The 25,000-nt window shown below is 45.7% G+C and overlaps 1 protein-coding gene across 1 annotated transcript in view; it reads right to left on the bottom strand.

Moving 5' to 3' along the window:
* The window catches only part of LOC135095481 (dmX-like protein 1), a 62,811-nt gene that overhangs the window by 31,525 nt on the left and 6,286 nt on the right, over positions 1 to 25,000 (bottom strand). Inside the window, 42 exon segments of the mRNA XM_063996329.1 lie at positions 646 to 748; positions 750 to 834; positions 1,625 to 1,680; positions 1,682 to 1,747; positions 1,895 to 2,119; positions 2,689 to 2,709; positions 2,711 to 2,797; positions 3,266 to 3,466; positions 3,468 to 3,539; positions 4,798 to 4,884; positions 5,870 to 6,057; positions 6,606 to 6,804; positions 7,263 to 7,436; positions 7,964 to 8,054; positions 8,056 to 8,141; positions 8,572 to 8,704; positions 9,991 to 10,133; positions 10,535 to 10,630; positions 11,035 to 11,200; positions 11,823 to 11,830; positions 11,934 to 11,972; positions 12,571 to 12,675; positions 12,677 to 12,729; positions 13,044 to 13,155; positions 13,712 to 13,812; positions 14,003 to 14,152; positions 14,622 to 14,664; positions 14,666 to 14,722; positions 14,724 to 14,876; positions 15,501 to 15,683; positions 16,034 to 16,155; positions 17,298 to 17,463; positions 18,727 to 18,858; positions 18,860 to 18,904; positions 18,906 to 18,933; positions 20,094 to 20,254; positions 20,948 to 21,133; positions 21,549 to 21,765; positions 22,551 to 22,804; positions 22,806 to 22,868; positions 22,870 to 23,139; positions 23,724 to 23,908. Coding sequence (XP_063852399.1) covers positions 646 to 748; positions 750 to 834; positions 1,625 to 1,680; positions 1,682 to 1,747; positions 1,895 to 2,119; positions 2,689 to 2,709; positions 2,711 to 2,797; positions 3,266 to 3,466; positions 3,468 to 3,539; positions 4,798 to 4,884; positions 5,870 to 6,057; positions 6,606 to 6,804; positions 7,263 to 7,436; positions 7,964 to 8,054; positions 8,056 to 8,141; positions 8,572 to 8,704; positions 9,991 to 10,133; positions 10,535 to 10,630; positions 11,035 to 11,200; positions 11,823 to 11,830; positions 11,934 to 11,972; positions 12,571 to 12,675; positions 12,677 to 12,729; positions 13,044 to 13,155; positions 13,712 to 13,812; positions 14,003 to 14,152; positions 14,622 to 14,664; positions 14,666 to 14,722; positions 14,724 to 14,876; positions 15,501 to 15,683; positions 16,034 to 16,155; positions 17,298 to 17,463; positions 18,727 to 18,858; positions 18,860 to 18,904; positions 18,906 to 18,933; positions 20,094 to 20,254; positions 20,948 to 21,133; positions 21,549 to 21,765; positions 22,551 to 22,804; positions 22,806 to 22,868; positions 22,870 to 23,139; positions 23,724 to 23,908 — 5,112 coding nt within the window.

Here is a 25,000-nt window from a genome sequence, read left to right as displayed (position 1 = left end):
ACAGCCTTGAAAACACTCTTGAAAATCCCAGTAACTTCCACTACAGCCTGAAAACACTCTTGAAAATCCCAGTAACTTCCACTACAGTCCTGAAAACACCCTTGAAAAACCCCAGTAACTTCCACTACAACCTTGAAAACACCTTTGAAAACCCCAGTAACCTTCCACTACAACCTTGAAAACACCTTTGAAAACCCCAGTAACTTCCACTACAACCTTGAAAACACCTTTGAAAAACCCCAGTAACTTCCACTACAACCTTGAAAACACCTTTGAAAACCCCAGTAACTTCCACTACAAACTTGAAAACACCCTTGAAAGTCCCAATAACTTCCACTACAGCCTTGAAAACCCCAGCAACTTCCACTACAACCCTAAAAACACCCCTTGAAAATCCCAGTAACTTTCACTACAGCCTGTTAAACTAAAGAACCCTAAAAACACCCTTGAAAAACCCCAGTAACTTGCCTTAAAACCACAGAAACACCCTTGAAAAACCAAAATAACACTCACTACAACCTTTCAAAACCCCAATGACATCCACTACACCATTGAAAACTTAAAAAAAAACACCAAGAATCAAGAACCATCATGGAAGCCCCCTTGAAAAACCCGAACAACAAGAGACCTTAACCCAATACTAACCCCCTGTGGCTGGTTCATGTAGCTCAGTCACATTGTGGGGCAGTTTAGACAAGACTTCAAGAGCAAGAGTTGGGCAGCCTCCCCTCAGATGAGCATGGGCTGTGGGTGAAGTACAGACGTCTCTCTGCTGACGTCATGGTGCTCCCATAAACACTCCTCTTGTCTAGGGTGTGCTGCCCCGCGCCAAGCCTGCGGTGAGTAGGGTGTGTTTGGGTGGAAGTGGGTGGAGCGTGGATGTGTTGTTGTGTAAATTTGGTGGTGTTTTGATGGTGTTTTTGGAGTGTTTTGGGGTGTTTTGATGTGTTTTTGTGTGTTTTGGAATGTTTAAGGTGTTTTTTGTGTTTTTTGAGGTGTTTTAGGTGTGTTTTTTTGGGTGTTTTGGGTGTTTTCGGATATTTGGTGGCGTTGCATGGGTCTTAGTGTGTCGGGGTGTGTTGTGGTGTGTTTGTGTGTGTTTTGTTGGTGTATTGGTGTGTTTAAGGGCTTTTTGTGAAGGTTGTGGTGTTTTTTGTGTTTTAAGTGTGTTTGAGGATGGACTGGTGTGTTTTCATGTGTTTTGAGGTGTTTTTGATGAGTTCTAGAATGTGCTGGGTGTTTTCTGTGTGTGTGTGTGTGTGTGTGTGTGTGTGTGTGTGTGTGTGTGTGTGTGTGTGTGTGTGTGTGTGTGTGTGTGTGTGTGTGGTGTGTGTGTGTGTGTGTGTGTGTTGAAATGATGTTTTTTCTTGTTATGTTGGTTTGTATATCTTTCTCTCTCTCTCTCTCTCTCTCTCTCTCTCTCTCTTCTCTCCTCTCTCTCTCTCTCTCTCTCTCTCTCTCTCTCTCTCTCTCTCACACACACACACACACACACACACACACACAGAAACACACGCACATACAAGGTGATAAGAGACAAGGAGTATACATCAACTTAAGGAAAGAAAGACTGGATAAACACACACACACACACACACACACACACACACACACACACACACACCTGGAGGCCATGAGTGCACCAGCTCCACCATACGCGCTGTTGGCAATGCACTGGCGGGATGAGCAGCGGGTGTGTGCGGAGATAGATGTAGAAGTTGAACACACTGGGGGTCAGCTGTGTAGAGAGAGAGAGAGAGAGAGAGGAGTTTTACTGACAAACACTTGGGAGAATTCATAAATATTGAGTTTTTACACACACACACACACACATACAAACTTCCCTCCCTCCCTCACACACACACATACACACACACAACACTCCTTCCGTCACACACACACACACACCAGCACAAACAGTAGAGGCGCTGGTCCTGGCACCGCTATACTCTGGATGGTGGATGCCCAGGGTGGGAGCGGTGTGCAGCAGGGTGGAGAGTGACCCGCTGTGTTCCTTTAACATCCAGAAGGCCACCGACCGGATGAACGGGTCTGGGTGCATCTTCATCACGTCCGGTTGAGCATCCTCCCCAGCACCCTCCTCATACCCCAGGATGCGCTGTGGGGGGATACAGGGGGAAGTTAATAGGGTGTAGTGTGTGGCTGACGCACCCTTGACACACTCTTGCCTCATCCATCATGCTGCTTCAGGGTGGTACAAGACTCTCATCCTCAGATTGTTAATGCACCCTAATTGTGCCTAAATGAAGCCAACTTTACCGAACTTAACCTAACCTAAACCTATTCATATATAAAGTTAATGTAACCTAACCTAACCCAACTCAATCTAATCTAATGTAACTTAACTAAACCTAACCCAACCAAACCTAACCTTAATACAACCATATGAAATCAAACCCAACCTAACCTAACCTAACCCAACACAACCCAACTAAACCCAAACTAAACCTAACCAACCCAACCTAACCTAACCTCGATCTAACACAACCCAACTAAACCCAACCCAACTAAACCCAACCAAACTAAACCTAACCTAACCCAACCTAACCAAACCTAACCCAACCTAACCTAACCTAACCTAACCTAACCTAACCTAACCTAACCTAACCTAACCTAACCTAACCTGACCTAACCTACCCAACCTAACCTGACACTAACCCAACTCACAGTGTGCAACAGCTTCCTCAGGGTTTGGGGGAACAGCCTCGAATTCTCCCTCATACAGCCTGATGATGACAATGGCCAGCTGTTCGTCTTGCAGTTTGTTCAGCACCACCTGTAGAAGTAGTAGTAGTAGTGGTGGTGGTGGTAGTGGTGGTGGTGATGGTGGTGGTGGTGGTGGTGTTAGACAAAGAAAGGAAAAGAAAATATGTAGTAGTAGTAGTAGTAGTAGTAGTAGTAGTAGTAGTAGTAGTAGTAGTAGTAGTAGTAGTAGTAGTAGTAGTAGTAAGATGAGGAGGAGGAGGAAAGTTATTGATTAAACTTATATAATCATGAAAAAAATACAGAAATATACAAATATATACACATTTATGCATAGTCTCTCTCTCTCTCTCTCTCTCTCTCTCTCTCTCTCTCTCTCTCTCTCTCTCTCTCTCTCTCTCTCTCTCTCTCTCTCTCTCTTAGATAAACAGAGACAGAAAAAGAGGTGATGTAGGCAAGGAATGACAAACACCCCACAAACAAACAAACAAACACAGACACACACACACACACAAACAAACAAACACACACACACACACACACACACACCTCCAAACGCATCCTTCAGCGCCCCAGCAAGGAGGAAGAAGGCCGCAGCATGTTCAAATCTTTGCTTCCCCAAGAGAGCGAAGGCATTTTTCAGAGCTGCCTTCCTCCACCTCTCCTCTGTGAAGTTATTGCAGAAAAAGTCGGTCATCCTCTTGTCATTTATGGAGCGGAACAGACCCCAAACCAGACTCTTCTCTCTTCATGGCCAGGTAGTAGATCGCGGCATCCAGCGGGTCCTTGCGGGTCAGGAAAGCGGCCTTGGCAATCTGTGGGTCAAGATTTCATTACGGTTTGTGGGTTAAGTTTGGTAGGGTGTGGTGTTTGGTGGTGTGATTGTATTTCGGGTGTTTCTGCGGTGTTTTCTGCGGTGGTTTGTGGGTGTTTGTTTTTTAAAGGTGTTTTTTTTCGGTGTTTTTTTGGGTGTTTTTTGTGTGTTTTTTTCTTTTAGGGTGTTTTTGGGGTGTTTTGGTGTTACTGTGTGATTTTTTTTTAGGGTGTTTTTCTGGTTTTTTTTTTTTTTTTTTGGTGTTTTTTGTTATGTGTTTTTGGGGTGGTTTTCTGTTTTTTGGGGGGGTATTTTTTGGGGGGGATGTTTTGTAGTGTCAGATAGGCTATGCTTGAAAAATAAAAAGACAACTACACATAAACACACACACAAAAAAATAAATAAAGACAAACACTCAAACACAAAGACACACACACACTCTAGAGACACGATTCTTCAAGACAACGACATTGGCAGCATTGAAATTTCACCGTGCATTTCCGAGACAGGAACATGGAGCAAATATGAGGGTAGAAGGACCCCTGGATGGAGCATAAGGCAGGACTACCACACCAGGAGTCAGCACTACACCCCAACCGTGGACCACACCTCAGTACCACCTCCAAGTTCACGCTACACCGCACAACACACCTCTACCACAACCAATCGCCGCCACACCAATGAGACACCGTTCACTCTGCCGGGCTGTAACACTGGCATAGAAAGCACTGGCCGGCTTAGTCCCATCAGCAGGCCAGAACGCAGACATGGTTAGTGAACGCGGCAACAGGAATATTGACAGACTCTTGGTGTGGATAGCAAAATCCCTCTTCACCTTAACACACTTCCATCGCCCGGCTTAAGCACCTACTCGTCCTCCAATGGCCTAAGACGCTGGCAGGCCACGTTCGACCAATGTACCCCGGTGGACACTGTAATTCCACACTCCACACTAGTAATATGTCTTGTGGATTATGTTGATGGGTCATGGTGATGGATAACTAAGGATAATTTGTGGTCTGTGAAAGTTTGTCTTGTTCTTTGGGCAGCAGAGTAGATTAAGTGGTGCTGTTTTATCCTGCGTGATAGTGAGCTCTACAAACACACACACACACACACACACACACACACACACACACACATACACACACAATCTAACAAAAAAAAAAGGACATTCCAAACTTAATTCACTCCTACACACACACACACACACACACACACACACACACACACACACACACACACACACACACACTCACCTTATTGAAACAGCGTGTGAGGAGTGAGTTGTTTCTCACCCACCAACCAAACCCAAGCTCTCTTAGTTCTGACCAGCGTGGGTTGCCCTGTGAGAGAGAGAGAGAGAGAGAGAGAGAGAGAGAGAGAGAGAGAGAGAGAGAGAGAGAGAGAGAGAGAGAGAGAGAGAGAGAGAGAGAGAGAGAGAGAGAGAGAGAGAGAGAGAGAGAGAGTGAGTAACTGTAACTGATCGACTGACTGACAGACTGGCTGACTGACTGACTGACTCACTGACTGACTGACTGACTGACTGACTGATTGACTGACTGGCTGGCTGACTGATTGACTGACTGACTGGCTGGCTGACTGATTGACTGACTGACTGGTTGCCTGACTGACTGACTGGCTTGCTGGCTAGCTGGCTGGCTGAATGACTGACTGACTGACTGACTGACTGACTGACTGACTGACTGGCTGGCTGGCTGACTGACTGACTGGCTGCTTGACTGGCTGGCTGACTGACTGACTGACTGACTGACTGGCTGATTGACTGACTGACTGACTGACTGGCTGATTATGTTTTGTTATGTTACATCAGGTTAGGGTTAGATTAGGTTAGGTTAGGTTAGATTAGGTTAGGCTAGATCAAGTTAGGTTAGGTTAGGTTAGGTTAGATTAGGTTAGGTTAGGTTGGGTTAGGTTAGGTCAGGTTACGTTAGGCTAGATCAAGTTAGGTTAGGTTAGGTTAGGTTAGGTTAGATTAAGTTAAGTTGGACTAGGTTAGGTTAGTTTAGGTTAGATCAGGTTCCGTTCGGTTATGCTAAGTTGGGTTAGGTTAGATAAGATTAGATTTGGATAGGTTAGAATAGGTTAGGATAGGTTTGGTTAGATTAGGTTAGGATGGGTTAGGTTAGGTTAGGCTGAACTACGTTAGATTACATTAGGTTAGGTTAGGTTGGACTAGGTTAGGAGAGGATAGGTTAGGTTAAGTTGGACTAGGTTAGGAGAGGTTAAGTTAGGTTAGGTCAAGTTAAGTTAGGTTAGGTTAGGTTAGGTCAAGTCAGGTTAGGTTAGGTTAGGTTAGCAGAGCCTCACCTGTCTCATGGAGGGGATGAAGTCAAGCAGCTCTTCCTGGCTCTCAGAATGGTAGGCCCACACAAAGTTATGGCTGCCTATGCCGGCCTTCTGCAGGGCGGCACGCTGGGCAATGGGCAGGCACCGCAGCAGGTAGGTGTGGTGCCGCATGGCCAGCAGGAACCGTAGCCCACAGTCGTCAAGGGTCTCTGTAATGGTGGTGGTGGTAGTGGTGATATTATTATGGTTGCGGTGTTGGTGGTACTGCTATTATCCATGGAAGGTTCTCACACACACACACACACACACACACACACACACACACACACACACACACACACTCAATACAGACCCATGGAAGCCCTTTACAACACTCTCACAACACACAAACACACACACAAAACATACTCAAAACACACCCCTCACACGAACATACACACACACACACGTACACACAAAAAAACTTATAAAAGACAAAAACACTCAAAACACACACAAACACAAAAAAAAATCACATGGAGGGCACAAAATGCACTCAAACACACCAAACACACTCAAAACACACCAATCAAAGACAAACACACTCAAAACACCACCCCCACAAAAAAAAAAACACCCAAACACAATCAAACCCAAAAAAAAACACCAAAACACACTAATCAAACTAAAAAAAACATTCACACTATAAAATGCAAAAAAAAAAACACATACTTAAACACACCCACTCACCCCCATACACACCCCCTCAGACACCCACCCATAGAAGGCTCATCTGAAGCAGTCCTAGAGAACGTCTCCTTAGCTAACGCCTCCTTCGCTTTATTGATGTCGAACCGATCGGCAAAGTCCACATTGCAAGAGGCCACAGTGTCCGCCAAGGCCAACAAGTGCATCTGATCCAAGCTAGACAGGCCGGGCAGATGCGTGTGGGTCAGGAGGGTGGCCAGGATCTGCGCCTGTCAAGTATAGGGTGACGTAGGGTGAGGTAAGGTGAGGTTGTCAAGTGTAGGGTGAGTCAGGGTGATGCTGTCAGGTTTAGGGTAGGGTAGGATGAAGTTGTCAAGTATAAGGTGAGTTAGGGTGAGGTAAGGTAAGGTTGTCAAGTGTACGTGAGGTAGGGTGAGGCTGTCAGGTTTAGGGTGATGTAGGGTGAGTAAGGGTGAGGTAGCATGAGGTAGGGTGAGGTTGTCAAATATAGGGTGATGTAGAGTGACTTAGGGTGAGATTGTCAAGTATAGGGTGGGTTAGGGTGAGTTAAGGTGGGTGTTTTGATTGTTCTGTATTAGTTTTTGGTGTTTGTTTTAGTTTTGGTGATTGTTTTAAGGTGTTTGGCATCATTTTTATTTTTTGTGTTTTATGTGTTTTTTGTTGTGTTTCCTACCTCCCTCCCCACTACCACCACCACTGCCCTCACCTGTCTGGGACCGAAGAAAGCAATGCCTTTAGTTTCATGTGATAGAGACTTCCTTCTTCCTCCTCCTCCTCCTCCTGCTGTTCCAATGGCCATCTCCTCCTCCTCCTCCAGCGTCAGGTCGTCCTCCTCCTCTTCTCCTCCGAAGCTGGGCCCTCCAAACAGCTGTGCGTACGTCTGTCGAAGAGAATGGAGGGCTGGTTGTTAGCGGTGAAGGAAGAGGAGGAGGAGGTTGGAATAATGAAGAAAAAAAGGAGAGAAATATGAATGAAGAAAAGGAAGAAGTACAGAGATTTCAAGGGAGGAGGAGGAGAAGAAAAAAAGAAAAAGAGAAAGAGAAAGAGAAAGAGAAAGAGCAAGAGGGAGAGGAAGAGGAGAAAGAGGAAGAGGAGGAGAAAGAGGAAGAGAAGGAGGAAAAAGACTTGAGGGAATAATAAACACTGAGAGAGAGAGAGAGAGAGAGAGAGAGAGAGAGAGAGAGAGAGAGAGAGAGAGAGAGAGAGAGAGAGAGAGAGAGAGAGAGAGAGAGAGAGAGAGAGAGCAGAGTGTACACCAGCTAAAGAAAGAACTGGACACACACACACACACACACACACACACACACACACACACACACACACACACACACACACACACACACACACACAAACCCCCTCCCTCACCCCCTCCTCTCACACCCCAGCCTCACCCTACACCCCACTCACATCCTCCTTGGTAGCATCCCCCACACCCTGGCGGCGGTGGTGGTGGTGGTTCTGGGTGTCTTTGTCGGCCTCCAGCAGCAGCCACAGGGGGAGGGGGGATGGCAGTGACCTCAATGTAGTCCAGGGTGAGTTCCTCTGCCAGTAGGGTGATGGAGCCACGTCCGCCCTCCCGGCCGCTCTGTAGGGTGAGGTTAGGTTAGGTTAGGGTGACAAAGTGACAATACACACACACACACACACACACACACACACACACACACACACACACACACACAAATAGACATACACTCACAGATCCCTCAAAACACACACAAACACACCTCTACTCACTCCCAAACACCCCAAAACACACCTAAAACATACTTAAGGTACCCCAAACATCCCAAAACACCCCAAAACACATTACACACACACACAAATACTCCCTGATACTTTCAAAACACACACACACACACACACACACACACACCTCTACACACCCCAAAACACCCCAAAAACACACCAAAACACACCCAAACACCCCCAAAACACCCCAAAACCTAGCCTACCCACCCCAAAACACATCCCAACTTCCCCCAAACACTCCTCAACACCCCCAGCACACTCACAGAGCCAGCCTGGGTGCCGGACACTGACAGGGTGCGAGATCGTGACCACACCCTACTTCTGGCATCCTCTTGGTCACTCAGGCTAATGCGGGCTGGTACGTCACTGCTGTGCTGGCCAAGCTGTGACAGGCACCTGCGGGAGAGAGAGAGAGAGAGGCTGTGGGAGAGGCTGTGGTTGGGGGCTGTGGTTGGAGGCTGTGGGAGATGTCACACCCTCATCTAACCACATATGTCAAAGCAGCATACACACCTAAATGCCTTAAAACACACATAAAACACTACAAACACATCGAAAACACTAGAAACATATCCAAACCCACCTCAAAACATACCAAAATATTTCAAAACACCAAAAACACCTCTAAACACACCCAAAACACATTCAAAACACTACAAACACACTCAAAACCCACTTCAAAACACCTCAAAACTCAACAAAAACACCTCTGAACACACGCAAAACACTACAAACACATCCAAACACCTCCAAACACCCCAAAACACCTCAAAACATCACCAAACACATCCAAACACATCCAAAAACACACCTAAACAAACACAAACAACCTAAATCAACTTAAACCTAATCAACCTAAAACACAAACAAACACAAGCACTCCAAATACAATAAACAATCATAACTTTTAAAACACAAAACAAAGAGACAAAAAGACAAAAAAAAAAAAAATGAAAAATAGAAAAAAACACACACCTTATTAAACACCAAAACATTCCTAACACCCAAAACATTCAAAAATATCTCAAAACATTCCTAACACACCTTAAGACACTCCAAAGCCACCAAAAACACTCTTAAACGCATCTAAAACATTTCAAAACACTTTAAACATATCTCAAAACACTCTTAAACACATCCAAAACATTTCAAAAACACTTCAAACACATTTCAAAACACTCCAAAACATCTCAACACACACACACACACACACACACACACACACACACACCTTACCAAACAAACCAAAACAGTCCAAACACACTTCAAAACATCTCAAAACATCCCAAAACACACCAAAACACTCCAGATACAAGTAAAAATATACCCAAAACATACTGTAACGTCCCAAAACACACCAAAGCACACCAAACACACTCCAAAACATACCAAATATACCCCAAAAACACACCAAACAGACTCCAAAACACTCCAAAACACACCAAAATGCTCAAAGACACACCAAACACACCTCAAAACACACCAAACATCCCAAACACCCCAAAACAACCCAAAGCACACCAAACACAAACCAAAACACTCAAAGACACACTTAAATACACCTCAAAACACACCAAACACACCCCAAAACACACCAAACGCACCCAAAAACATCCCAAAACACAACGGAATACCCCAAAACACACTCCAAGCCCGCAAACACAGCCCAAACACCACCTCACCTTACTAGATGTGCCAGAATAGCCTTCACCCTTCTAATCTTGCCAGAGTTGAGTAATTCCATCAGCTGCCTGGGGTGGTACTGGGGCAGGATCGGGGAGGCTGTGTGGCCTGCTTCAAAAATACCAGACAGGGGGGGCTGCGTCTGTCACCCCGCCCTCCGCACCCCCACCCGCTACTCCCCCACTGCTGTTGATGGCCTCTCCCAGCCCTGGTGTGAGTGGGAGTGTGGTTAGGTTAGGGTGAGGTTAAGAAATGGTTAGGGTGGTGAAACTGCACCCTTAAAATGGCCTAAAATATATTCATATCTTAATTCATCTTAAAACTCATTTATAAATATCACCCTAAAAATACTCTTAAAAATACTCCCTAAAACACATTCCATCACCCTAAAACACCCTAAAATATACCCCATCACCCTAAAACACACCCATTACCCTAAAACACACCTCATCACCCTAAGACAGATCCTATCACCCTAAAACACACCCCATCACCCTAAAATACACCCCATCACCCTGAAACTCACCCTTCACCCTTCATCACCCTACCTTTCTTCATCTTGCTATCCAGGATGGCCAGGACAGAGTAGGACGTCACCCTACTTATCCCGGACGCTCCCTTAGGGTGATGCGAGGACTCCTGCAGGTATGATTTGAGGTCGGCCTCTGTTAGCTCCCTTCCATTTCTCTGTCTGTCACCCTGCTCCTCCTCCTCCTCTTCCTCCTCCTCACCCTGCTGTGGGGGGAGGCTGGGGGTGGCGGTGGTGGTGGTGGTGCGGGGCTTTGTTGGGGTCTGCTGCTAGGATGAAGGGTCAGGGAGAGAGAGAGAGAGAGAGAGAGAGAGAGAGAGAGAGAGAGAGAGAGAGAGAGAGAGAGAGAGAGAGAGAGAGAGAGAGAGAGAGAGAGAGAGAGAGAATGATTAGTATTGCAGCAAAGTTAAACACATCAACACACACACACACACAAACGCACCTTGCCACACAAACCGTCACCCCTGAGAACCCACACAAACACACCCAACATCCCTCAGAACCCACGCCCCACCCACTCCCACACCCGCCACACACCTGCGTCGTGCCACTGGGTGTAGACGTGTACCTCGTTGTCCATGCCCACCACCAGGATGCCATCACGTACCCACGACACTTGCATGGGCAGAGGAGCCAGACCGTCAGCAGAGGAGAGAGAGAGGCGTTCTAATCTCATCCATCTGGGAGAGAGAGAGAGAGAGAGAGCAAGAGTAGTAGTAGTAGTAGTAGTAGTAGTAGTAATAGTAGTAGTAGTAGTAATAGTAACGTTCTCAAGATTACAACACCCACCACTGCTGTTCTCGTTCTCCTCTCCTGCCCCTCTCCTGCCCCTCTCCTTCTCCCTCTCCTCCCCTCCCACTCACCAGCCTCTGACACCTTCCTACTGAAACGTCCAGTAACTTGTAAATATTGCCATTAAAACCACTGGCTACAATGTTTCCCGCTTAGAATGATTTCACTCCACCTTTCACTGTGGCTCTCCTCTGGTTAGGTTTGCTTGGGTTGGGCTGGGCTAGTTTGCGTTGTGTTGCGTTGGGTTGCGTTGGGTTGGGTTAGGTTGAGTTGGTTTGGTTTGATTTGGTTTGGTTTGGTTTGGTAAGGTTGGGTTGGGTTGGGTTGGGTTAGGTAAGATAAGGTTAGGTTTGGTTTGGTTTGATTTGGTAAGGTAAGGTTAGGTTAGTTTAGGCTTTATTTATGTATATTAAGTGTGGTCAGGTTAGGTTAGGCTGCATCTATCTATACTATGTAGTTAGGTTAGGTTACATCTGTCAGTGCATACAAACTGTGGTAGCCTGGCCTGACCTGGGCAGCTTGGTGTCACAGAGGGTGTGAAGAGACATGGACTTCTGCAGCACAGGCCGTGATGCTCTCCCCTCCCTATCTCCCTTCTTCTTGTCCCCCCCCACAGCTCACCAGTGCCACCTCCTCCGCCACACTGGTGTACACCACAACCTGGGGGTGGTGAGGGAGGAGGAAGAGGAGGAGGAGGGAAAAGAAAAGACAAGAGGGTGAAGAAAATTAATAAGGAAGGAGGGAAGGAAGAAGTGTCAGGATGAGGAGGAGAAGGAGGATAGAGAGAGAAAAGGAAAAAGGAAGAAGAAAGGAGAGAAGGGAGGAAAGAGGAGGAAGGAAAGAAAGCAAGGAGGAGGAAGAGGAAGAAGAAGAACAAGAACAAGAAGAACAAGAACAAGAACAAGAACAAGAAGAGGAGTAGGAGGAGGAAGAGGAGGAGGAAAAGAAAATATTTTTATCAACAACCATTTATCATTAATATTGCTACACACACACACACACACACACACAACACCCAATCTTTATAAACACCCCACTTCTCTCTCTCTCTCTCTCTCTCTCTCTCTCTCTCTCTCTCTCTCTCTCTCTCTCTCTCTCTATCCAATGCACCCTCTCCCTCTACCTCTCTTCCTCTACCTTCACACACACACACACACACACACACACTTAACCAAAATCTTAAATACCTTTCAACAAAACTTAACCTTTCATTCCTTTCTCAACCACACCTCTCCCTCTCTCTCTCCCTCTCTCTCACCTTACTCCCTATTGCAGCAGTGAGCAGGTGTGACCCATCCTCCTGTGACACCCAGGCAATCTGTACTGGGTGCTTCTGTTTCACTCTGACCCCACTCTTGTCAAAAACGCTGGTGCCGCAGGGAGTGTAGCGTGCTGGGGCTGGGCACGAGCAGTTGGCCTGGGGGGGGTGAGGGGGTGTTACGGGTGCTGTAGGTGTTTGGCGGTGTTTTTTGTGTGTTTCTGGGTGTTTTTTTTTTAAGTTTTTGGGTGTTTTTTTAAAGTTTTTGAGTGTTTTAAGGATGTTTTTAAGGCTTTTCATAGTGTTTTTGTGTCTTTTTTAAGTGTTTTGGTGTTTGTAAGGGTGTTTTTTTTTAGGGGGTTTGTGTTTTTATGAGTTTGTGAGGTATTTTTGAGATTTAAGGACACAAATATACATACATACATACACACACACACACACACACACACACACACACACACACACACACTCACTGTTGACAGAGTTGAGGGCGTCAGCGGAGAAGAGTGGAGAGGAGGGGCACAGGTCCTCTGCACTGAAGGTAGAGGTGAGCTTGGAGGTGGTGGAGCGACCCTGGGCAGCCATCTGTGGAGGGTGGAGGGGTGGAGAGGTGGAGGGAGGGAGGAAAGAAAGAAGCAGATGAAGAAGAAGGAGAGAGAGAGAGAGAGAGAGGAGAGAGAGAGAGAGAGAGAGAGAGAGAGAGAGAGAGAGAGAGAGAGAGAGAGAGAGAGAGGAGAGAGAGAGAGAGAGAGAGAGAGAGAGAGAGAGAGAATGGGAATAAAGAAACAGATATACAGAATAAGGAAAGAAAAAAGAAAGAAAAAAAGGATAGGAAGATAAAATTTATATATAACAATCATTATCATCATCAGCAGCAGTAGCAGTAGTAGTAGTAGTAGTAGTAGTAGTAGTAGTAGTAGTAGTAGTAGTACTTGCTTATACCTTAATAAATGTGCAAATTAAAATATTCACAAGTTAAAATTAGCTTAAAGAAATACTGACAAGCTTAATCTATTCTCTCTCTCTCTCTCTCTCTCTCTCTCTCTCTCTCTCTCTCTCTCTCTCTCTCTCTCTCTCTCTCTCTCTCTCTCTCTCTCTCTCTCTCTCTCTCTCTCTCTCTCTCTCTCTCTCTCTCTCTCACCCTGGACAGGTATCCCAGGTCGATGTCACTGATGCAGGAGTCACCAGGCTGGGTCACAGTATCCTGCAGGTCAAACTTATCCTCCAGCACCCACTGTGAACCTGGGGGGAGAAGCAGGTCAGGTCACGTCAGCAAAGAAACCGTGAATTTTCAACACAAACCAAACACACACAAAATGTATGAACTTTCTCAAACATGATACAAATAAAAAATGTAAAAAAAACTTATATTTTCACCATAAATTATATAAAAAAAACATTGACACACTCACACTCTCTCTCTCACACTCACCTCCAGTACTCTCACACTCATAGATGGCCAGGGTGCAGGAGAAGTCCATGGTGCCGTCACTGTTGGCACTCATATGCGTGGTCTGGCCGGGGGTCTGGTAGGCACAGGCTATACGACCACTGTATGCTGCGCTCACGTGGAGAGGCAGGCCTGGAGTTTGGGGAGGAGGAGGAAGGGAGGAGAGGAGGAGACAAGGAAAAACATTATATTCTCTTTCTTTCCTTCTCCTCCTGCTACGATGATAGAAAACATTAAGATATTATTTCACATTTTCTATCTTAGTGCCATTACAGCTTGACAAAAGTTGACATGGCATCCTCACAGCTCTCCACACACACACACACACACACACACACACACACACACACACACACACACACACACACACACACACACACAAACCAAACCAAACTGGATAAATATAGACGGGATACTGTGAGATTACTGCCCTCCCGTAAACCACAACTAGGTAAATACAACTAGGTAAACACACACACACACACACAAACACACACACACACCTACCGTAATCCCAACACCACAACACTTACACAAACAAAACCAACCAAACTAAATCATTTTACCACACACTCACCCCTCTGACAGCTCCCTCACTCACCTGGCACTCGGATGGCACTCTCCCCGCCACAGCTAACCATCCCCCCACTCCTGCCAGGTCAGCTTCACACCCCCTGCAGCACCCCCAAGCAGCCTGCAGCCCCCAGAATCTGATGGTGTTGTCAGAGCAGGCTGTGACAAGGACATAAGGAGCATAGCAGGCTGGGTGGATGGACGCAGAACTGAGGTGACCTGCTGCGGGTGAGGCGTGTAGAATGCTCACCCCAGCAGGCAGTGGTAGGTTTTGCTCGCACACCTGTTTGTTTGGGGTAGGTTCATTAGGTTAGGTTTTGAGTTGTGTTTGTTTTGGGGTTCTGTGTGTGTGTGTGTAGTATGTGTGTGTGTGTTTGTTTGGGTGTTTCAGTGTTTTTTTCCATTGTTTTTAGAGGTCTATGTGTGTGTTTGGAAATGTTCTGGTGTTTTTTATTTTTTTTTAAATATGTTTTGTGGTATAATGGTTAGGTTAGTTTTGTGTATGGTTTGGGTGTGTTTTGGGGTGTTTTTTGGTGTTTTTGGGGTGTGTTTTAAGTGTTTTGGTAGATAATGGTGTGTGTTTTGAGTGTTTTGGGTTGTTTTTCAGAGTGCAATAGTGCAGGTTTGATGGATTTTGAGGCGTTTTGTGTGTTTTTGGGGTGTTAGTTTTATAAGGGTGTTTTTGAGTGTTTTGCAGTCTTAACAATATTCAACTGCATCTACTACAACTAATCATAATAATAATAATAATAATAATAATAATAATAATAATAATAATAATAATCACACCTAGTACATCATCTTACACATTTTTCCATCACATTCTCTCTCTCTCTCTCTCTCTCTCTCTCTCTCCTCTCTCTCTCTCTCTCTCTCTCTCTCTCTCTCTCTCTCTCTCTCTCTGTACCTTGGTGGTGGTGATGGCAATGGGAGAGGCATCGAGGGAGCTGGCCAGGCCCTCCCCGGTAGGTGGGGCAGCAGCGGTGGGGGTGCTGTGGCCAGAGGAGGGACTGGCAGTGGCCTCCCCTAGCAAGTGTGTGTCGCGCCCCTGTGTCTCGGAGGCGATCACCAGCCGCCACACGTGCATTGTCTTGGGGGGGAAGGGGGGTTAGTGATCTGCCCACATGTAACCTGACCTGACCTAACCTAAAATAACCTAACCTAATCTAACCTAACTTATTGTAGCTTAATCTAACTTAACCAAAACTAGTCTGACCTATCCTAATCTAGCTTACTTTAACCTAACCTAATTTAATTTAGCTTAATTTAACCTAATTTGATCTAGTTTAACTTAACCTAACCTAACATAATATAATGCATTCTAATGTAGCTTAACTAACCTAACCTAACTAATGTAATATAATCTAACAAATATAAAAAAAAACCTTTCTCTCACACACAAATAAACCTTTCAAAACACAAACACACACACACACACACCGAGCCAGCAGATGTCTTCTCCAGCAGGGTGATGTAGAAGGGCTCCTCAAACTTTGCCAGGGAGTGCAGGTCAACCATGGGGGCGTGGCTCGGGTCAAACAGGGTGGCCGGCCGTGCCTTACCTGGGATGACAGGGGAACAATGAACAAATAAATAAATAAAGGAGGGACTGGTGTTAGGAAGTGATAGATGAATGAATAAATAAATAAATAAATAAATAAGTAAATAAATAAATAGAAGAGGGACAGACAGGTGTTGGGAAGTGATTGATGAATAAGTGGTTGAATAAAGAGAGAGAGAGAGAAAGTTAAAAATATAGATAAATAAATAGATTAATAAATAGGGAAGGCACAGACGAGTAGAAAGCAACAGACAGATAAATAAATCATTGAACAGAGAAAAGCAGAGACAGGTGTTGGAATAAAAAGACAATAAACAAAAATAAATGAACAGATAAATAGATGAATAAATAAATAAACTGATGAATAAATGTAAAAATAAATACAAGCTGGAGAAATTCAAAAGAAAATAGTCACAAAAAGAAAGACAGACTCTCCCACCGTGACACCCTGATTCACACCCACACACCAAAACACCCTAAAACACACCAAAAACACACCAATACACCGCAAAAACACTCCAAAACACTCCAGTACACCCCAAAACACTGCAAAACACTCCAAAACACCCTAAAATATCCTAAAACACACCAAAACACTCCCAAAACACCCCAAAAACACACCAATATATCCCAAAACACACCAAAACATACCATAACATACCCAAACACCCCAAAACACACCAATATACACCCAAACAAATCAAAACACCCAAAAAACACACCAAACACCAAAATACACCTAAAACACACCAAAACTGTACAAAACACCCCCAAACATACCAAAAAACACACCCAAAACACCCCCAAAACATCTCAAAACACTTCAAAACACCACAAAACATCCCAAAACACACCTGAACACCCCCAGAACATCCTAAAACACACCCAAACACACCAAACACCCCAAAACACACCCAAACACACCCAAACACCCCAAAACACACCAAAACACACCCAAACACCCCAAAACACACCAAAACACACCCAAACACCCCAAAACACACCCAAACACACCCTACAACACAAACACAACTCTTAGCAGTCCCTTAACTAAACACCCCAGACACTATCAGCACATCCCCTTCAGCCACACCCTCCCAGCCTCCCTCACACCCTCCCTGACCCCCCCCCCCAGTGCCTCACCAGCATCCATCTGGCCCTCCCCCTGGATCAACCCCTCCTGGAAGACATGGAGGAACTGAGTGTGTTGCCAGTTGTTTGTTGCATCACCAATGTCATCCAGCTTGATAATACAACCTGGCCGGGCGGTAGATTGTTCCGAGATGACGGTGAAGATGTCTGACAGGTTCTGTGGAGAGAGGGAGAGGGAATGTGAGAGGGAGAGGGAGAGGGAGAGGGGAGAGGGAGAAGGAGAGGGAGAGGCGTAACCTAACCTAGCTTGTGATTGTGTGATGGGGAGAAAATGTGCGAAGGTTTGGTAAGGTAAGGTAAAGGTTTTAGTGAGAGAGAGAGAGAGAGAGAGAGAGAGGAGAGAGAGAGAGAGAGAGAGAGAGAGAGAGAGAGAGAGAGAGAGAGAGAGAGAGGAGAGAGAGAGAGAGAGAGAGAGAGAGAGAGAGAGAATTTTGTGTGTGAAGATGGTCAGAAAGGGAAGGAGGAAGAAAAATGAAAGGAAAGAAATGGAGAAAGAACACAAAAAAGAAGAGAAACACAAAGAAACACAAAGAAAGTCTCACCCAACACACACAAAACATACACCAATGAATCCAAACACCCCAAAAAAAAAAAAGAAATACAACATGAACACACCCTGAACACACCCTAAAACACTTACACATCCCCAAAACACCCTTACACAGCCCCAAAACACTGACACACACCAAAACAACTAAAAACACATACTTATCAGCAAACACACCATAAACACAGCCAAACACATTTACACACCCAAAAATACACTCACACAAACTTCTTTACGTAAACACACCCTGAACACACCCCCACACACCCCAGACATCATTAACACAAACCATCTTCAACATAACACACCCAAACATTCCCACACACCACCACAACCACTCAAATGTCACCCCGACAGTCCCCCCCCATAACATCTCCCCTCTTTTAAAAGGCTCTAGTTGAAGTGACTCAAGTTTTTAAGGGTGTTTTTATGGTTCTAGTGGCAGATTAATAACATTTTTACATTATCAACAGGAGAAACATTCTTTTAAAAGGCTCTAGTTGAAGTGACAGGTTTTTAAAAGTGTTTTTATGGTTCTAGTGGCAGATTAATAACATTTTTACATTATCAACAGGAGAAACACTCTTTTAAAAGGCTCTAGTTGAAGTGACTCAAATCTTTAAGGGTGTTTTTATGGTTCTAGTGGCAGATTAATAACATTTCTACATTATCAACAGGAGAAACACTCTTTTAAAAGGCTCTAGTTGAAGTGACTCAAGTTTTTAAGGGTGTTTTTATGGTTCTAGTGACAGGAGAAAACACTCTTTTAAAAGGCTCTAGTTGAAACTACAACACTCTCTCTTCAACACAACACACCAAAACACTCTCACACACCCACACAACCACACCAGCACCACTCATAGCCGTCCCTACCATCTGCCCGGCCTGTTCCTGCAGAGAGCTGTCCGTGGAAAGGCTGAGATTAGACTCCATAAGCATCATCTTCTTCCGTTCACTAGTGGAAATCTCGGCCAGCAGTGCCCGCCCATCTATTACTGCCTGGTACAACCCGCAGGCACTCCCCGTCCGAGGCCACGAAGCAGGCCGAGGGGGGAGTTGGATACACTGCCAAGGGTGGTGCTGTGGGAGGGAGGGGGACAAGGGCAGTAATGTTAGGTTAGGCTTTCATTTTGTTTTGTTTGGTGTTTGAGAAGGATGTGCTTAATATTTGTGTTTTGTTTGCAGTTCTCTCTCTCTCTCTCTCTCTCTCTCTCTCTCTCTCTCTCTCTCTCTATAATAATCTTCCTCTTTTATCTACTATCTTCTCTCTCTCTCTCTCTCTCTCTCTCTCTCTCTCTCTCTCTCTCTCTCTCTCTCTGGGCTGTGTTCTGCAACACTAGTACACTACATCTCCACTACTTCCCAAAGGCTCTACTTGAAGCGACACAGGTTTTTTAAGGGTGTTTTAAAGGTTGCAGTGACAGATTAACAATATTTCTGCATTACTAACAAGGGAAACACTCTTTCAAAAGGCTCTAGTTGAAGTGATATGAATTTTAAAGGCTGTTTTTTTATAGTTCTGGGACAGATTAACATTATAATTTCTATATTATTAACAGGAGAAACACTCTTTTAAAAGGCTCTAGTTGAAGTGGTATGGGTTTTAAAGGGTGTTTTTTTATAGTTCTGGTGACAGATTAACATTTCTATATTATTAACAGGAGAAACACTCTTTTAAAAGGCTCTAGTTGAAGTGGTATGGGTTTTAAAGGGTGTTTTTTATAGTTCTGGTGACATATTAATAACAATTTTACATTATGAACAGGAGAAACACTATTTTAAAAGACTCTAGTTGAAGTGGTATGGGTTTTAAAGGGTGTTTTTTTATAGTTCTGGTGACAGATTAATAACAATTTTACATTATGAACAGGAGAAACACTATTTTAAAAAGCTCTAGTTGAAGTGGTATGGGTTTTAAAGGGTGTTTTTTTATAGTTCTGGTGACAGATTAATAACAATTTTACATTATGAACAGGAGAAACACTATTTTAAAAGGCTCTAGTTGAAGTGGTATGGGTTTTTAAGGTTGTCTTTATGGTTCTAGTGACAGATTAGCAACATTTCCACACTATTAAGAGGAGAAACACTCTTGAGAACCCAGCCAATCATCTCTGCACCCTTGGAGAACAGTGATGGTGAGAGAGCTGAGCATTTCAGAACACAGGCCTCTCTCTCTCTCTCTCTCTCTCTCTCTCTCTCTCTCTCTCTCTCTCTCTCTCTCTCTCTCTCTCTCCCCTCACCTGGGCAGCAATGTGGGGATCCAGGCAGCATTGGAGAAGGCAGATACATGTGGAGAGTTCACCCTGGCAAGCTCTGTCACTCCACCCGACCGGCTGAGTGGCCCAACTGCATCCACCCTCCACAGAATGAGCTCGCTGCACCAGTCCCGGTATGTGGAGTCCTGTGTGGAGCAAGTGGAGTCAGAGGGCAGTGGAGGCAGAGTTCAAGGTGTTTTTTGTTGTTTAGGTGGAGTGAGAAAGACTTTTTTTAGGGTTTTAGAGTGGAGTTAGGGAAGAGAAGAGGAGGTGGAATTTGAGAGAGAGAAAAAAAGATAAATTCTCAGGGTCAGTAATCAGGGCAGGACAAGAAGTAAAGGGTTCAAGCTTCATAAGAAAGAAACAGGAAAGAATTGGTTCACAGACAGACTGGTGGGTGACTGGGATAGCCTCAGTAGTCAGGCAGTCAGTGGTGAGTCAATAGGGAGCTTTGTAAGGCTAGACAAGTGTATGGATGGGATGACAGGTGGAAACAGACAGGTGTGTTTTGTACAGGGCCTGCCACGTGTAGGCCTGGTGGCTTCCTGCACCGACCCTTGTGTTCCTGCGTCGTATGCTATGAGCTTTGCATGACTAGATAAGTGTATGGATGGGATGACAGACGGAAACAGACAGGCACATTTAATACACACACAAAAAACACAACAATTTATCCAAACACCTAAAAAAACACACACACAAACACAAACACTTTCACACACCAGATAACACAAAAAACACAAACCATTGCCTTCTCACGTAAACAAAGATGAGTTAGAGAAAACACCTAACCTAACCTAACCCCCCCACCGTACACCAGACACCCACACCACCTATACCTGAATGCAGATGAGGGGTGTGTCATCCATGGCAGACTGTGGGGGGCCGGCGGAGGGTGGCGGGGATTGCTCTCTTTTGTTGTGATGGGAAGTGGACAGCAGTAGTGGCAGGACCGGGTGACACTTGATGTCGTTGAGCTGGAAGCGGTGGCCACACACACGGGTGAAGTGGGAAATGTTGAGCACCTGCGGCAGAGAGGTAGTGAGAGGGAGAGGTCACGTACATACATATATACACACAATCTCTCGTCTCTCTCTCCCACACACATACACAGTTTTTTGTCCTCTTCCTCCTCCTCCTCCTCCTCCTCTTCTTCCTATTCTTCTTCTAGCTTCTCAAATCACACACACACAGACACACACACAGTCCCCACACCCTAAACACCCAAAACACACCCAAACACCCCCAAAACAATACTAAACACCCCCAAAACACTCATAAACACCCCCAAAACACTCCTAAACACCCCCAAACACTCCTAAACACCCCCAAAACACACCAAAATGCCCTCAAACACACCCAACTCCCCCCAAACACCCCTTCAAACATCCTTTCCCAACCCCTACACCCCCCAACACCCTCTCAACACCCGCCCCTTACCTGTGTGTACCTGGAGCCCTCTGCCACACTAAGATGCCACAGATTCAGGGACCCGTTGCTGTGTTTGGTGATGAGGGAGATGATGGGGGAGGGGGTGGGCATGGAGGGGGTGGAGGTGGGGGTGAGGGTGGTGGTAGTGGGGGTGCTGCTCCCTGCCCCTCCACCCCAGTCCTTGTCCTCACCACCACCTGCTCTTGGCTTTGATCTTCCTCGATTGCTGCAGGAGGAGGAGGAGGAGGAGGAGGAGGAGGAGGAGGAGGAGGAGGAGGAGGAGGAGGAGGAGGAGGAGGAGGAGGGTTAGAGAAAGGAATAATAGTAATGAAGAGAGAAGAAAGAATTGGGAGCAGGAGGAGGAGGAGGAGGAAAATAATTGTAATAAACAGAAAGACAAGGAAAATAAGAGAAGAAAAAAGCAGAAAAAGAAGAAGAAGAAGAAAACATGTATATTAATCTGCACATCACTAATAACAATAATGATTATATTAACAAAACACACCCAAAACCCATGAAAACACCCCAAATACATCTAAAACACATCTAAAAACACTCCAAACACACCTAAAAACACTCCAAAACCTATTTAATACGTCCCAAAACCATCTCAAACATCCAAAACACACCTAAAACTAACCTAAAATACTCTAAACACACCCCAAACATATCTAAAACACCCCAAACACACATAAAACATACCAAACAAACCTAAACTTAAAAAACACTAAAAAAAAACACCCAAACAGACCCCAAAAACACCCAAAACACACTTAAAACACTCAAAAAAACACCAAAACATCCAAAAAAACACTCCCAAACACCCCAAAACACCGTTATATCACATCACAACCCCATACAATCCCCAAAACACCCAGTAGACACCCCTAAACCCACCAATAACACTTAAAATAATGAAAACACCCCAAAAAACACCAAAAATCCCTTTAAAACATATTCTACACCCAACCAGCACACCCCAAACACCTCCCCAGACAGACCCCAGCGCACCTTTCATCCTCCTGCACCCCTTCCATGCGGGCCAGCTGCCTCAGGAGGGCGGGTGCTGCTGGGGGGCCACCTGAGTACAAAGCTAGGCGGGGACACATGGTCATGGCATCACCCAGGGGCAGTGCGGAGGGAATACGGGCGGAGAACGACACTTGTGCTTGGCGGAACGACCCGGGGTAGTCATCCAGGAAGTCCACGATCCACACAAGCAGCGATCCGTCAACCGGGTGGATGGAGAACAGCACGTCGGAGGTGGGAGTGCCACGCGCGGAGTAATGCTTCAATCCGCCTGTCCAGCGCATCACCCCAGCGCCCCAGTGGATGCCGCCCCGCCAATCCCTGAAGTGGCATCTGTGGCTATTGACGTGGAGGATGTCGCGGCGGATAGCGGAGTGTGCGAGGCGGCGGGGCGGGGCGGAACAGGTGGAGGAGCGGGCGTGCCTTGGGTCTCCTCCTCGTCTAGTGAGCGTGCACGGTTGGATATTAAGTGGGCGGGTGTCTTGTAACCCGGCCGGATCTCGCTGGCCTCCGATTGTCTGTCGGGGTCCAGGCCACTCAGCGGGTCCTTCTCCAGGGCTCGTCGGCAAAGCTGTGGGGGAGGGGAGGGGTGAGGGGAGGGGTGACGATTGATTAGGTTTAGAAGGGAAGAGAGGGGAGGTTGGGTGACATTTGGTTAGGTCAGGTTTGGGGTTAGGTTAGGTTAGGTTAGGTTAGGTTACGTTACACACACACACACACACACATAAAAAAAAAAAAAAACTATTTTAGGTCATTAGGTTAGGTCAGGTCACACACACACATGCACACACCCCTTACCTGCAACAGAAATATAGCTAGTTTAGGTTAGGTTATGTCAAGTTAGGTCAGGTTAGGTTAGGTTAGACTGGGTTACGTTAGGTCACACACACACACACACACACACACACACACACACACACACAATCTTACCTCCAGTAGTCAGGTTAGGTTAGATTACGTCAGGTTAAGTTAGGTTAGGTTAGGTTAAGTAAAGTTAGATTAGGTTAGGTTAGGTTAGACTGGGGTTAAGTTAGGTCATATTACGTTATGCTAGGTTAGGTCAGGTTAAATCAGATTGGGTCAGGTTAGGTTATGCTAAGTTACATCAGGTCAGGTCAGGTCATGTCAGGTCAGGTCAGGTCAGGTCACACTCACCTCTAACAATATATTCTCCGCCTCGGCTGTGAAGTGCATCTCCTTGTTGTTGAGCCAGTGAATGACGAATCCCTGCTCCACCTCCCCTCCACCCCCCCCACTGCCCACCCCCACCCCACTCAAGCTGGGCACCAAGGGGATGTCTGTCTCTGCATTGATGGAGGCTGCTAGGTGGAACTGAAAGCCTGCAGGAGGAGGAAGAGGTGGAGGAGGAGGTGGAAGAATGGAGTTTTTTGTGATGGAAGAGGAGGAGGAGGAGGAGGAGAGAGGAGAGAGAGAGAGAATTAGTACAAAAACATTTCCCATATAAACAAACCAACAAACAAACAAACAAACAAACAAACAAGCACACCTCCACCACCAAAAAACACACAAACAAACACACAAACACTAGAAGCAAAAGCACACACGCACACGCACACACACACCAAACAGCGCATGTACAAAACAAACATGCATGTACGTATATCTGTATGTATGTATGTATGTATTCACCACTGTATATATATGCAGTAGTAGTAGTAGTAGTAGTAGTAGTAGTAGTAGTAGTAGTAGTAGTAAAATTGATCCTCTGTGTCTCTATCTTCCCCTCCTCCTCCTCCTCTTTCCTCTTCTTCCTTCCCCTCACTCCACACCTGCTCCTCCACTTCCTCCATGCCTGTACCACACCTACAAGCAGAGGTGTGGTTAGGGAGAGCAGGTTTGGAAAGGTTGGAATAGTTGGAAAGGTTAATCTGGGTTTGTTTGTGTGTGTCTCTCTCTCTCTCTCTCTCTCTCTCTCTCTCTCTCTCTCTCTCTCTCTCTCTCTCTCTCTGTAACATACTTTTCTTCCTCCTCCTCCTCCTCCTCCTCCTCCTCCTCCTCCTCCTCCTCCTCCTCCTCCTCCTCCTCCTCCTCCTCCTCCTTTAAAATTCTTCTTCTTCTTCCTCTTCCTTCTCTTTCTTCAACTCCTCATCCTCCTCCTCCTGCAAAATTCTTTCTCTTCTTCCTACTCCTCCTCCTCCTTCTTCTTCTTATTCTTCCTCTCAACTCCTTTAAAATTCTTCTTCTTCCTCTCCCTTTCTACTCTTCTTCTTCCCCCTCCTCATCCTCCTCCTTCAAAATTCTTCTTCTTTTTCTTCCTTTCTCCTCCTCCTCCTCCTCCTAAAACACTTCTCCTCTTCCTCTTTCAAAACTCCCTTCCTCCTCCTCCTCCTCCTCCTCCTCCTCACTCACACACACACACACACACACACACACACACACACACACACACACACACACCAAACACACACCAA

Source organism: Scylla paramamosain, chromosome 49, assembly GCF_035594125.1.
Source record: "Scylla paramamosain isolate STU-SP2022 chromosome 49, ASM3559412v1, whole genome shotgun sequence".
NCBI classification, from domain to species: Eukaryota; Metazoa; Arthropoda; class Malacostraca; order Decapoda; family Portunidae; genus Scylla; species Scylla paramamosain.
Note: the sequence above shows the minus strand (reverse complement) of the source record. Positions and strands in the feature narration are given on the sequence as shown.